The following is a 12,394-nucleotide window of genomic DNA, read 5'->3' on the forward strand; positions in this document are numbered from 1 at the left end:
AAGCCCACCCAAAATAAAACCCTCACGCTGTACGCCATGTAACGCAGGACCCGGTCTCTGTGTGGTTTTTACTTTTGTTGTTGTTGTTGTTGCTGTGTGATTTTTCTTTTTACTTTTTGTGTCTTTTCTTGTTTTTCCTTCCCGTCTTTCCTGGAAGACTGAAGCCACTGCTGCCACGAAGAAGGTACAGTCTACAGGGGTGGTAGAGAAAGATAAGAGAGCTGGACAAACGCTTATTAAGTGTAAAGGACACCTAATTTTAAGGCTTTGATTGGAGTGAGGACGGTGTGTATGTGCATGCTTGTGGGTGCTCTGCTTCTTTGGTCTTTGTCTTTGCAAAGTCGTGAGGAATTACACCAAGTGAACTGAGTGTTTGGTGTAACTTTGAAGTTTTATACAAGATCCAAACATAAGATAAACTGCATTCATGCTTCGATAGAATCTGAATCACATGTTTTTAGAAATGTGTCATTCCTAATGTAACATGTACACCTATCAGGCATAACATTATGACCACTGACAGGAGAAGTACATAACATTGACCATCTTGTGACAATTCACTGTTCTGCTGGGAAACTTTTGGACCTTAGACATGTAGCACCCACCTGGACCAGACCAGGCACCACCCCCACCCCATAGCAATGACACTCCTTGATGGCAGCAGCCATCCCCAGCAGGATGCAGCCTGACACAGACACACACACAAAAACATGAAGAACAGCACAAGGTGTTGACCTGGCCTCCAAATTCACTAGATCCCAAACTGATCACGTATCTGTGGGATGATCCACAGAGGCCCCTCCCCTCAAAGGTCCCCCCCACTAACAACATCCTGTTGCCAGACACCACAGGACACCCTCAGAAGGCCCATGTCCATTCTCTGATGAGTCACAACTGTTTTGGAGGCACAAGGGAGATCTACACAATATTAGGAAGGTGGTCATAATGTTATGCTTGATTGGTGTAGCTGTAAAATGGGTAAGAACCATGTTTTTTTGTGATCTTCTGAACATTTTTCATTCTTCATTACATTCGGTTTAAATCTCAAATATTAAATTATAAAACATTGGGTGTATTACTGCTATTCCAGCTCTTAGGCGTGGCAACATGTCTTGATTCATGATCCTGTCTAATGTCGGAAAGTCCTGTCCCTCTCAAGGACGCCTCAATATCACCCTCAAATGCCTGTAAAGATGTTTTACTGTGATCGCCGCTTGAAGTTCACATAAACACGGCGGTGCATTTCATATTTTTTTTTTTTTTTTTTTTTTGGATTCAGACCAAGATCACATTTGCAGCATTTCTCAATTAAAATGCAAGAACCTTTTTGCGGTGTCGCTTGAAAGTCATGGTCCTCCTTCAGTCCAATTATATGTTATGGCAGTTTGCCCAGTGTCTTCTAGTCTAATGACACAGCCCCACAGTTATCGATGGCACACTTTCTACAGAGGCTCTCTGGAGCTCCTTATCATGCAGTCGTCTAGCCACTTAACCGGTGAAACATGTGGTATACACTTGAGATCAGGAATACTAATGAGCTTCAAATTGTAAAGGTTTATTGAGGGGCCCGTTAGCAGACTTCTCAAGGCCAGTTTATCTTGCAGGCTGCACGGACAATGGAAAGCTGCACGTTCACCCACGAGATTGTCATTGAATGTTTCTATCTTCAATACAATACTAGCCTTTATACCTTTACCTGTCAGACACCTAGATGTGTTGTATAGAGTATACGCTGTGCTTTTTCTTTTTTCAAAACCAAATATTTCATTTTGCTCAACGGGTCACAGGATTTTATTTTTATGTGTGTTTATGCGTCCAAATCCAAACCATCAAATCAAATATTTAGTTTCATTTTGACATACATACAGACGTAATGCAGTCTGTGTTTCTCTCTGGGCTCTGTGCAGACGCAGGTTAATAAGTAAAGACTTAGATAAATAAATAAAAGACTTATGGCAAACTTTGAAGAAACTTGTCGACAGATGGGGAATGTTGACAGATATGCACTTGAAAGTTGGATTTTCTCATTTAAAACCGTTCCCAAGAGCAAACACGCATTTTGTTTTATTTATTTATTTATTTTTTTCAATTTTCTGTGTTCACGGTTTATTTTTAAGTTTATCTTACTTTCAGAGTTGCTTTACTTTCATCTGCCATTTAATCATTCATTCATTTTCTGTAACCGCTTGTCCTGTGAAGGGTTGCGGGAGGGGGGCTGGAGCCTATCCCGGCTGTCATCGGGCGTGTCAAGTTAGGGGTAGCGGCGGTTAGAGGTTAGGACCAAAATGCAGGACTGAGGAGGCTGAGGCAGGAGTAGGCGAAAAAGGTTTTTAATAAACAAAAAAAAGACAAAGCTGACAAAAACCAAGAGCACTGCTGACATGGCAGGTTAGCCATAAAAAACAAAAAACAAAACACTATGAAAATGTGGACAAGACATGAAAAAAACTATGGCATAAAACACACAAACATGGCAAACAAACAGTATGACACGACAAGGAACAAAGCAGAAGGCAATGACATATATACACACACGAGGAACAGAGGGGTGACGAGACACAGGTGACACAAATCAAGACAACACAAGGAGAAACCAATGACCTAATCAAAAGGGAAAAACACATGGAGTAACACATAATAGGAAATCAAGAACTTAACAAAATAAAACAGGAAACAACAGAAAAACTAAACACTAAACCATGACTGTAAAAAACAATGAGAACTTAACAAAATACAATAAACAGAAACCCAAGAAACTAGTCAAACCATGACAGAAAACATGACAGGGCGAGAGGCGGGGTACACCCTGGACAGGTCTCCAGTCTATCACGGGGCTAACAGACAGAGAGACAGACAACCATTCACACCCAGACCTACGGCCAGTTTAGAATCGCCAATGAATCTTTGGACAGTGGGAGGAAGCCGGAGAACCCGGAGAGAACCCACGCAGACATAAAAGCCCCAGTCGGCCTCTCATTTGCTATTTAATCGTGTCCAAATACAAATCATGCCAGGCCTTTAAAAAACATGTTAGTCGATTACTTGTGGGCGTTGAACAAATGACATAAATGACAGGGAATATTAACCCTTCATAGGGCAGTCATTGAAATACTTGGACATTCAGACCCTGAGTGTTATTGTGGGGCATGTAGGTCAGGAAGACTTTTTTACTTTTGTGAACCTTCATGAAGAAAATCAAGATCAGTGAATTTACCATATACGGCTCCTTGTCCTTGAGATCTTTAGAAGACAAGTGCTGATTCAGACACTTGTCAACATGCACATATCACATTAGACAACATTAGGCCACTTCTTCTACTTGGTACTTAATAAAATAGTTAGCGTTCATACAGAGGTGGACCTTGCAGACCATATTTGACCTGAGGATGTTGCCTTGATCTTCTCTGATTGGCTGGATGAAAACCACATGCTTCTAAACCTCATTGAGAGGCACCTGGATGCAATTTAAAATGTGTGCAGGAGTTACCAAATATGGTTCCTCGCCCTGTAAGGGTTATTTCTCAAGGTGACACCTGTTGCAGTCTGAATTCTGAACGCATGTGAGATCTAGGGAAGTCAGTGCAGACCGACCACTGGACCTTTCCAGAGAAATCTCGATTGCTTTCATTGATATTTGTCTGCTCTGTTAAACTTTAAACTACAGGTACAACAAGACTGAGCTGCTACAGTGTATTTTCACCACAGGAGCATCCTCGTTGCTCATCCACATGCAGACCTCCCTTAAATCTGGAGAGTTTCTTCAGTACTAGAAATCTAATATCCTTTAATATCCTGAAGTATATAAGAGCAGCTAATTTCAGAGAACATCTTTAGCACCTTCCTCCTGCTTTGATCATCATATTATGTTCACCGCATTCAGAAGTAGTCAAGTTTGCTCAAGGGAACTGTTAACGGAGATGAGCGACAGACTCTCACTGCAGCCTCTCGTAGCGCATTCATATATTTTCTGCCTGTCCTCCAGGAAATGTCACGCTCTCTTTAGCCTGAAGTGCTCTTTTCAGATGCTATTGAACGAGTCTGAAGAGGCACAAACGAGTCGGCCTTTTAATTCTCAGCCAAAACCGTGTTCAGTCGCCATCCTTGCAATTTGCATTTCAGTCACCATTTATTTCCTGTTTACCTTTCATCATCCAGCAGTGTCATCACACACCGTGTGTGTGTATCACTGAGTCATAATCTGAGAAGTAAATGTGGTGTTGAACACCGCTCATCATCTCCTCGACACATTTCCTGCAATAGATTTAATGTACGTGTTCTGTACAACGTTTGTTTGTCAGGCACAACCACAGTCTGCCTCATTCACAGTTATTCTGCTGCCAACCGTCGGCACGGATCTGCTAAAACATCAGAAAATGCATTCAGGGGAAACTGAGGAGATGTTTATATTGACTGTGGAGCTTAAAGTTTGCTGGAAATATTTAGATCTACAGCACAGAAAATACATCCCCCCCCCCCCACACCAAAAAAAGACGCCCACCTTTGGTTGTGGTTATTTATCCTCACTGTAAATACAACTTTGCCAAGTGTGTGGTGCTTGCATCCCCTGACACAGGACCGTAAATACTGACAACTCATTACATTTAGTGCAACCTCCCAAAAATTCAGTGCATTCATGCAGCTGTGCCATATTTCAGCCGTAGTTCTGCAGAGTGAATCAGAGCTTTTCTGTCAAGCGTGACGTCGTCAGCTGTGCACATGAAAAGTGGCCTCTTTCAAATACATGTGCAGTAGCTGCACATTTACGTAGAGTAAACACTGTATATAAACCTCAGTGTCCCTTTCAAAGGCATAGATGCCCCAACTCAGAAAGTTAAATTAAAAAATGATAAGGCAGTAATACAAAATTACACTTTTATTCACATTGATTCATTCATTCATTTATTCATTCATCTGTAACCGCTTGTCCTGTGAAGGGTCGCGGGGGCAGCTGAAGCCTACCCCAGCTGTCATCTGGTGAGAGGCGGGGTACACCCTGGACAGTGTACCCACAATTTGTCGAACATATAATTTTGTTTTGTAACCACACCATCAAATATTACTTAATATAGGCGATCGTTCTCTATTTCAGTTCCTATTTAAAAGTTAAATTAACTTGTGTTAACTGAGGTATTTTGTGGTAGACTTTAGTAAATATTTGTTTCTAATTTGCGGTCTGAAAATCGGTAATTTTCTTTGAAAACGAGGAATCAACACCTAAAAACAAGGAAAATTATATTAAGTCTGGCTTTAGTAGAACAGGATGCACTGCAGCTGATTTTGCAGCTATTTTTTTTTTTTTTTGTGGGTGTTTTTATTTTATTTTATTGCAGGCTGTAACTTATATCTAAAAGCTATAATTCGATTGCTGTTCTCACCTGTTCTCCCTCCTTTTCATTTCCTGTGTGCAATGTAGCTGGATACAGAGGCGGCGGACATCCTCAATGAGCTGCAGGTGAAGCTGAGCACCGTCCTGGACAACTTCAGCACCATGTTTGCCAAGAGGTAACACACTCACACACTACTGTACTTCTGTCTTTGTCGGGACACTGTCTTTGTCGGGATACTGTAAAACTTAGAAACGAAAGTTCACCTGCTGCCTTAAAAATGTGAGTAAACTCAACCTCTGCTTCGACTCTAAAAGCTAAAAGTTAGAACTAATGATCATTTAGTGTTTGAGCTTGATACTTGATAGTTAAAACCACTCACTAGGTTATATTAACCATTGAAGAAAACTGATTTTATCTTGTCAAATGAACTCACATTTCCAAGTTAAGATCAATTTAACTAAATTCATATCAGCTGCCATTTTAAGTTGAGAGCACTGATGTTTTAGTTTCTACTTCGATTTCTCATCTTGACGACTAATGGCAAGTTTTAAAGTTTATGCAAACTTCAGACAGGTTCAACTCACATCTTGCCAGAAATTTATAATAATTTATTTTATTTAGGCCATTTAGAGAGGAGGACATTAAAATCTGATCCACCAAAAACAGCCACTTTGAGACTTTCATTCCTGGAAGGGAAACAGCTTCTAAAATCCACCCTTCCACTACGATTATGGTGCCAATATTTTTGTAGACGTTGTAATACCAAGGTTTAATCCTCTTTTGTAGAGCCAAACCACTTCTTCTTTTTAAATCCTCTCTTAAAACACGTTTTTTTTTTTCCCTTTGGCTTTTAACTCAGTCTGAGATGTTGGTTCTTATGGTTTGTATTGTTTGATTGATTTTAGGATTTTAATTTCGTTTCTAATTCTTCTATGTGTTTTTGTATATTCTCATATCTGTGTACAGCGCTTTGGCCAGCTGTGCTTGATTGATTCAAAAAGGTATCTTCTAATTAAGGCCAGTTCTGTCTAATTAAAAAATTAGATGAATGAAATTGGCGGCAGCCTTTATATTTCCCAGTACTCAGATTATATCACCCTTCCTCCTCCTCCTTCACCACTTTTTCCACCTTAAAACTTAAAGACGTGAGTTAATTGAACATTGACCGCACAGACGAAACTCACAAGAAGTCAAGACAATGGATTACTTTAAGTTTAAAAAAACTTATTAAATTGAGTCCAATATCAAAAACCTGTCATGACTGTTGGAGTTAAAGAGGAGAAAAACGTTCACGTAACTTAACGGGGCTGTCCCTAACTCTTATGTTTAACCTTTATAACTAAATACCCCTAAACTTTACCCCTAAACCTAACCTGAAAAAGCCCGGCCATAATGGGGGACGCTATGACCATATAGGTAGAACGGTTTGTCCACGAACCACACCAATGTCTGTGCTTGTGTGAGCAAGTGGGAAGATCATTTTGACTGTAACGCAAAAGTAAGGAAGCATGCAACATAAGAGCCTTTACCATAATATCCTCACTTTCTAAAGTCTAAAACTGAAATCAATCCTTATAAAAATAGCCTACTGTACGCACACACACATACACTCGCAGTATAAACTGGAAAACAAGCCCTGCAGAAGTTATTTTACGCTCACGTTCTCTTGCCTTCGCTCCCTCCAGCTTCCAGGCTCGTATCAACGGGTGCATGCGTCAGATGGCGGAGATCCTCTACCAGATGAAAGGCCCCCCCAACCGCAACACCGCTGAGGCAGACGCTGACGCCATGCTGAGGCCCCTCATGGAGTTCCTGGATGGGAAGTAGGTTGAGGCATGACACCCGCACAGTTAGTGGCTAGTGACGTGAGGTAGATTACAACGGAAGAGTGGCTCTCCAAGGTTGATCGTAAATTACACCACTGATGTCATGGATGAAATGATCGTCAGTTTTCTTTTGTGTTGCTGAAGATACAGTATGTTAGGGATCTTTGGATCAAAAGCATTCAATCTACTTCCTGTGTGTGTTTGCGATCCAGTCTCAGTATCTTTGCTGACGTCTGCGAGAAGACGGTGCTGAAGAGGATCTTGAAGGACTTGTGGAAGATCGTCCTGAGCAGCCTGGAGAAGACCATCGTCCTGCCTCAGAGCAACGACAGCCTGGTGAGCGCTACCTTAAGCTAAGAGCAGAAGTGCGCTCCGCTGATTTACTCAGGCGTCTTCCCTGTCAAATAAAAAGAAGGCTTTACAAAATGCCCCGTAGCTTATTGCAAAAATGTCAAACACAAGGTCTTAAACCGGCCCCCAGAACATAGAAGATTGAGAGCGCAGTCATGACATTGAAGAACAACAGCGTGATGAGTAATTCTCCTTATTTCTTTTCTTCCGACAAATGTCTCAGTGGTCGTCATGAGTCCGGCTTTACATACTGATGAGAGTAATGAGAGGACAGAGAAGGAGATAGACAGTTATTAAATGACATTTTATTCAATCTTTCCTTTTTTGTATTGATTTCTTTTTGTATTGTATTGATTTCTTTTTTTAATGTAGCTGAGGGTTAGGCTTTGAAATTCTAACCCTAACCCAGGAGACAAATTCAACTGAATTTACATACATTTATATTCATCTATGTTGTGTCTCTTCCAAAACATCTTCTAACTGCATCTACACCTTAGAAATATATAACACAGACTAAAAACGGAATGAAATGTTTACGCAGATGGTGCATCTCGGTGAAGTCTCTGCAGGTTAATATAGCAGAAGGGAACAGTAAATCTTTAAATACATTCAGTACATGCAGTGTACACCGATCAGCCACAACATTATGACCACTGACAGGTGAAGTGAATAACATTGACTGTCTTATGATGATTTACTGTTCTGCTGGGAAACTTTTGCACCTGGCATTCATTGGTGTGGATGTTACTCAGACATGTAGCACCCACCTAGACCAGACCAGGCACCCCCACCCCATAGCAATGACACTCCTTGATGCCAGCAGCCATCCCCAGCAGGATGCAGCCTGATACAGACACAAAAACGCTTTAGGAATAACTAAAAAAAAAAACATGAAGAACAGCACAAGGTGTTGACCTGGCCTCCAAATTCACTAGATCCCAAACTGATCAAGTATCTGTGGGATAATCCACAGAGGCCCCTCCCCTCAAAGGCACCCACTAACAATATTCTGTTGCCAGACACCACAGGACACCCTCAGAAGGCCCATGTTCATTCTCTGATGAGTCACAACTGTTTTGGAGACACAAGGGAGACCTACACAATATTAGGAAGGTGGTCATAATGTTATGCCTGATCGCCGTATAGCTGATGTAGTGAGGGATTGTGGTACAGCAGCATCCAAGAGGCAGAGACCAGAAATCTGTTCTTCTTTTGCAAAATGTTGGAATGATTTTAAATAAAGTTTGTTGTAGTTTGATTTCTTAGTGTGTGGTCATGTTGAATTATTCTTAAACTCTTTCTCTCTCTGCAGGGAGCGCAACTCCTCACAGCAGCGAAGGGACTCTCTAATCTCAAGGTAGCACACACACACACAGATTCTACATTAACATCCATAACCATGTTTTTAAAGCGGACAAACATAAGAGGCTGTGAAATTAGAGACGAAGAAGTTATTTTTTCGTCGGTTTGTGATACTGCCGTGAAATAGTTCAATCGCCGCAGTTATTAACCAACATGTGGATTTTGTGATTTTTGTATTTTCTATTCTTAAAAAGTTTGTAATGTGTTATGTTATAGGGAGGAGGAGGAGGAGAGGCTAAAACCCTGACACCCAAACAGTGTATAATAATCGACTCCAGTCTGGAGACGATCAAGGTAGGAGGACACCTTTATGCTTTCATGTCTGAAGGCAAAGTACTGGAAAAGACTGAGACCTTTACACTATAAACTGCGACCCACATGCTAAACGTAGCTTTTGCACGTTGGCATCAGATTTAAACTGAGACTTGATAGGACCAAATCACCGTTCTACTCTTTCTTTTTTTTCAGCAATACTTCCACGCCGGAGGAAACGGGCTGAAGAAGGCGTTTGTGGAGAAAAGCCCTGAGCTGGCTTCACTGCGTTACGCCCTCTCCCTCTACTCCCAGAGCACAGACGCTCTCATCAAGACCTTCGTCACCACACAACACTCCCAAGGTGCACACACAATCACACACACACACACACTGCAGGCTTTTCACGGTTTGATTTGCTGGTGTGGTTCAAATTAAAGTAAAAATCTTTCCTGTCTTCTCAGTGCACGACGGCATGGGTATCAGAATCACTGGTAATGAGAAGATAAGACCTGATAGGGGTAAGTCCACTACACTCTGAAATAAGGGGGTGGTTTGGGTCCACGGGGAAACCACTGAGATTCATTGGGGGGATCCTTGTAGAAGAATATGCCTCACTGAAATCAGACAAATGTGTTTTATCTGTCACTAAATCATTCTCACCTCCACTAACTGTCATGCCTTAGTGTTGCATATTTTCTTAGTTTTCAATGGTAATGTCTCTTTTCTGGGTTGTGCTGTAAATTAGAAAATTATCACTTTATCGCATCCTTACCGTGAAAGCATGAAATATGCTGGTGCGGTTTCACCGTTATTTAAATTATCATCTCCAGCTACTAAAGAAATAAAATGGATTTTTTTTAATAAACTTGCCCGAAGCGGAAATGGAAGCCGGGAAAATGGGTCCCCCAGGCAGCAGCGGCGCAGAGATAAGAAATCAAGTTGAGTTTAAAGATGTGGTTAATGTGCAGTAATGTGTGACACAGGTTCGGGGATAGTGAAGCCAATCGGAGAGGCCGTGCTGCAGATTGACATGGTGCTTGGGAAAGAACGCAAGGTCAACATCAGAGGTGGGTTTAGAAAACATGCTGCATACTGTATTTACCAGACCATAAGTCATGAAAGGGTGATGTTTTAGACCCTTAACCGTAGCTGTTTATACCTTTTATTACTGCCAACCCTTAACCAAGCACAGATCGTCCACCACAACCTTTCCCCGTCATCAAATGGGAAGGACATTGTGAACTGCTTCCTTAAATTATCTTTATTTGGCAGTAACTACAGTCTGAATATTGAGATTTAGACCACACTAACAACTAACTCTCTCACATTCCTCCATCCAGTGATCGCAGTGAACGACATGAAGTGGCAGACGTCGGGGATGTTCCGGCCTTTCGTTGATGTCTGCATGGTCGGCCCCTTCATGGCCGACAAGAAGCGCAAGTTCACCACTAAATCCAAGAACAACAGCTGGACGGCGAAGTTCAACGAGGCTTTCCAGTTGTACGTTTGAAATCTGAAAATCACAAGCTGGCTTTAGCGTGTCGAGATGTAAATTAATTACTGATGATTCATTTCCTCCTCTGCTCTCTCTATAGCGTCCTGGGTAAGGAGTCCCCCGACTGCTACGAGCTCCAGGTGACGGTGAAGGATTACTGCTTCGGCCGGGCGGACCGGGTGGTCGGCATGGCCGTGGTTCAGCTGCGCGACGTGGCCGACCGCAAGAGCTGCGTGTGCTGGTGTCCGATCGGGCCGCGCATCCAAACCGACGAGACGGGCATGACCGTGATGCGTATTCTGTCCCAGCGGCCGGCCGACGAGGTGGCCAAAGAGTTCGTCAAGCTGAAATCTGAAATTCGTCCTGTGGAGGAGGGAAGATGAAGAGACGGAGCTCTAACTCAGGATCAGATATTGGTGTAAGGGTCAAGGTCACCGTCAGAGGCAGGGCTGCGGGTTGTTAAGAGCTCTGCCCTCCTCAGTGAACACAGACCCTTAAAAACGTCTTTGGATGGTATCCAGTACGAAAGAGAAGTACATAATGAACAGAAGAAACAATAGATATGATAATTAAAGGAATAAACTGAGAAAGAAGCTGCTTTCTAAAAATATGGAGACAGAAAATCAAGCAGCGTACGGGGTTAAATCTCAAACTCAGAGGTCACGATAGTCTTACAGAAACTCTTCTTGGTCTGAAATCTAAATTATAATATTTTATTATCCGCAGTTGATGAAATCTGGATAGAATCCGACAGATCTGACCTCAAAGTGCCCCCAGAGAGGAGTGGATTTTTCTCGCTACACCGCAGTCTGAAAAAGATTTGGCATGACATCAGTTTTAAAGCTGAACAGACCCAAAGTGTAAACCCTGACAGCTGATAAGTGACTGTTCGTGCGTAACTGTGAGACTCCACGAGGCAGTAATCCAGTTTTCCTGCACTGTTTGATCATCTGAGGCCTTTAAACTTCACGATTCATCGTCATTAAAAAAGGAACTAATGTCGTATTTAGCATGAGTTGTCGCAGAAAGCTCGATTCAAGACCAAAGAAGACTGACCCAAAAACCACAGTCTGGGAATTTAGCGCCGCCGCCAAACGACGATTCCCCTGCTTGTCTTTTTCACGGGCTGCTCATTTTTCATTCAGCATGATGACGGTTGCATCTTGCAGAAAGAGGTGGTCACGACGCAGTAGCTAGAACATCCGGAGAGTGAGTGTCATGAAAATAAGAATAAAATACTGTGAGACGGCAGCAAATTCTGACGCTGTGAACCAAGTGTTGTGTGTGTGTGTGCGCGTATTAATCTTAAATACCCGGTGATATTTTTCCCCACAATAAATATATCCTTAAAAAGAAAAGAATAGATGTTGGGATAGTATTTTGTAGCAAGCTCTTATAAATATACGTAGCCTTAAAATAAGCCGGCTATAACAAAGCTAGCTTTGTGGGATTCAAAGAGATGTGAGAGCTGATTTGTGGAGTACACTGAAGCAAAGATTGATTGGTTTATTGTCAGACCACTGGATTGTGGCCTGTCTGTCTGAGTTTTTGAATTTAGGATTTAATTTTTGTGTTAAACTACGAAGAACTGTCGACCTGCCAACAGCTGGCAACCAGCTTTTTAGGGTTTAATGGTGAAGAGCCGAAAGAAACCTTCTAGTTTTTACAGATCGGATTGCGACTGAGAACAAATCAGATGCCTTGCCATGCATGCATAGCCACACTCTGAACCTGAATCTTATATCTCAGCTGGGGTTTTGCATTAGTTAAAAACTTTG

General features: G+C 42.0%; 1 protein-coding gene across 1 annotated transcript in view; it reads left to right on the top strand.

Annotated features, from left to right (window-relative positions):
- Positions 1 to 11,650, top strand: part of LOC311493311 (protein unc-13 homolog B-like) — a gene marked incomplete at its 5' end in the record, with an annotated part of 60,502 nt that extends 48,852 nt beyond the window's left edge. Inside the window, 11 exons of the mRNA XM_084551902.1 lie at positions 158 to 184; positions 5,414 to 5,502; positions 7,013 to 7,150; positions 7,366 to 7,489; positions 8,817 to 8,861; positions 9,089 to 9,160; positions 9,335 to 9,482; positions 9,583 to 9,639; positions 10,105 to 10,188; positions 10,462 to 10,621; positions 10,717 to 11,650. Of these exons, the coding sequence (XP_084408028.1) occupies positions 158 to 184; positions 5,414 to 5,502; positions 7,013 to 7,150; positions 7,366 to 7,489; positions 8,817 to 8,861; positions 9,089 to 9,160; positions 9,335 to 9,482; positions 9,583 to 9,639; positions 10,105 to 10,188; positions 10,462 to 10,621; positions 10,717 to 10,999 (1,227 nt within the window). The 3' untranslated portion in view covers positions 11,000 to 11,650. The remainder of the gene's footprint in view (positions 1 to 157; positions 185 to 5,413; positions 5,503 to 7,012; positions 7,151 to 7,365; positions 7,490 to 8,816; positions 8,862 to 9,088; positions 9,161 to 9,334; positions 9,483 to 9,582; positions 9,640 to 10,104; positions 10,189 to 10,461; positions 10,622 to 10,716) is intronic.
- Positions 11,651 to 12,394: the final 744 nt, after the last annotated feature.

The sequence above is a fragment of the Chelon labrosus genome (assembly GCF_963514085.1).
Source record: "Chelon labrosus genome assembly, chromosome: 9".
Lineage (NCBI taxonomy): Eukaryota > Metazoa > Chordata > Actinopteri > Mugiliformes > Mugilidae > Chelon > Chelon labrosus.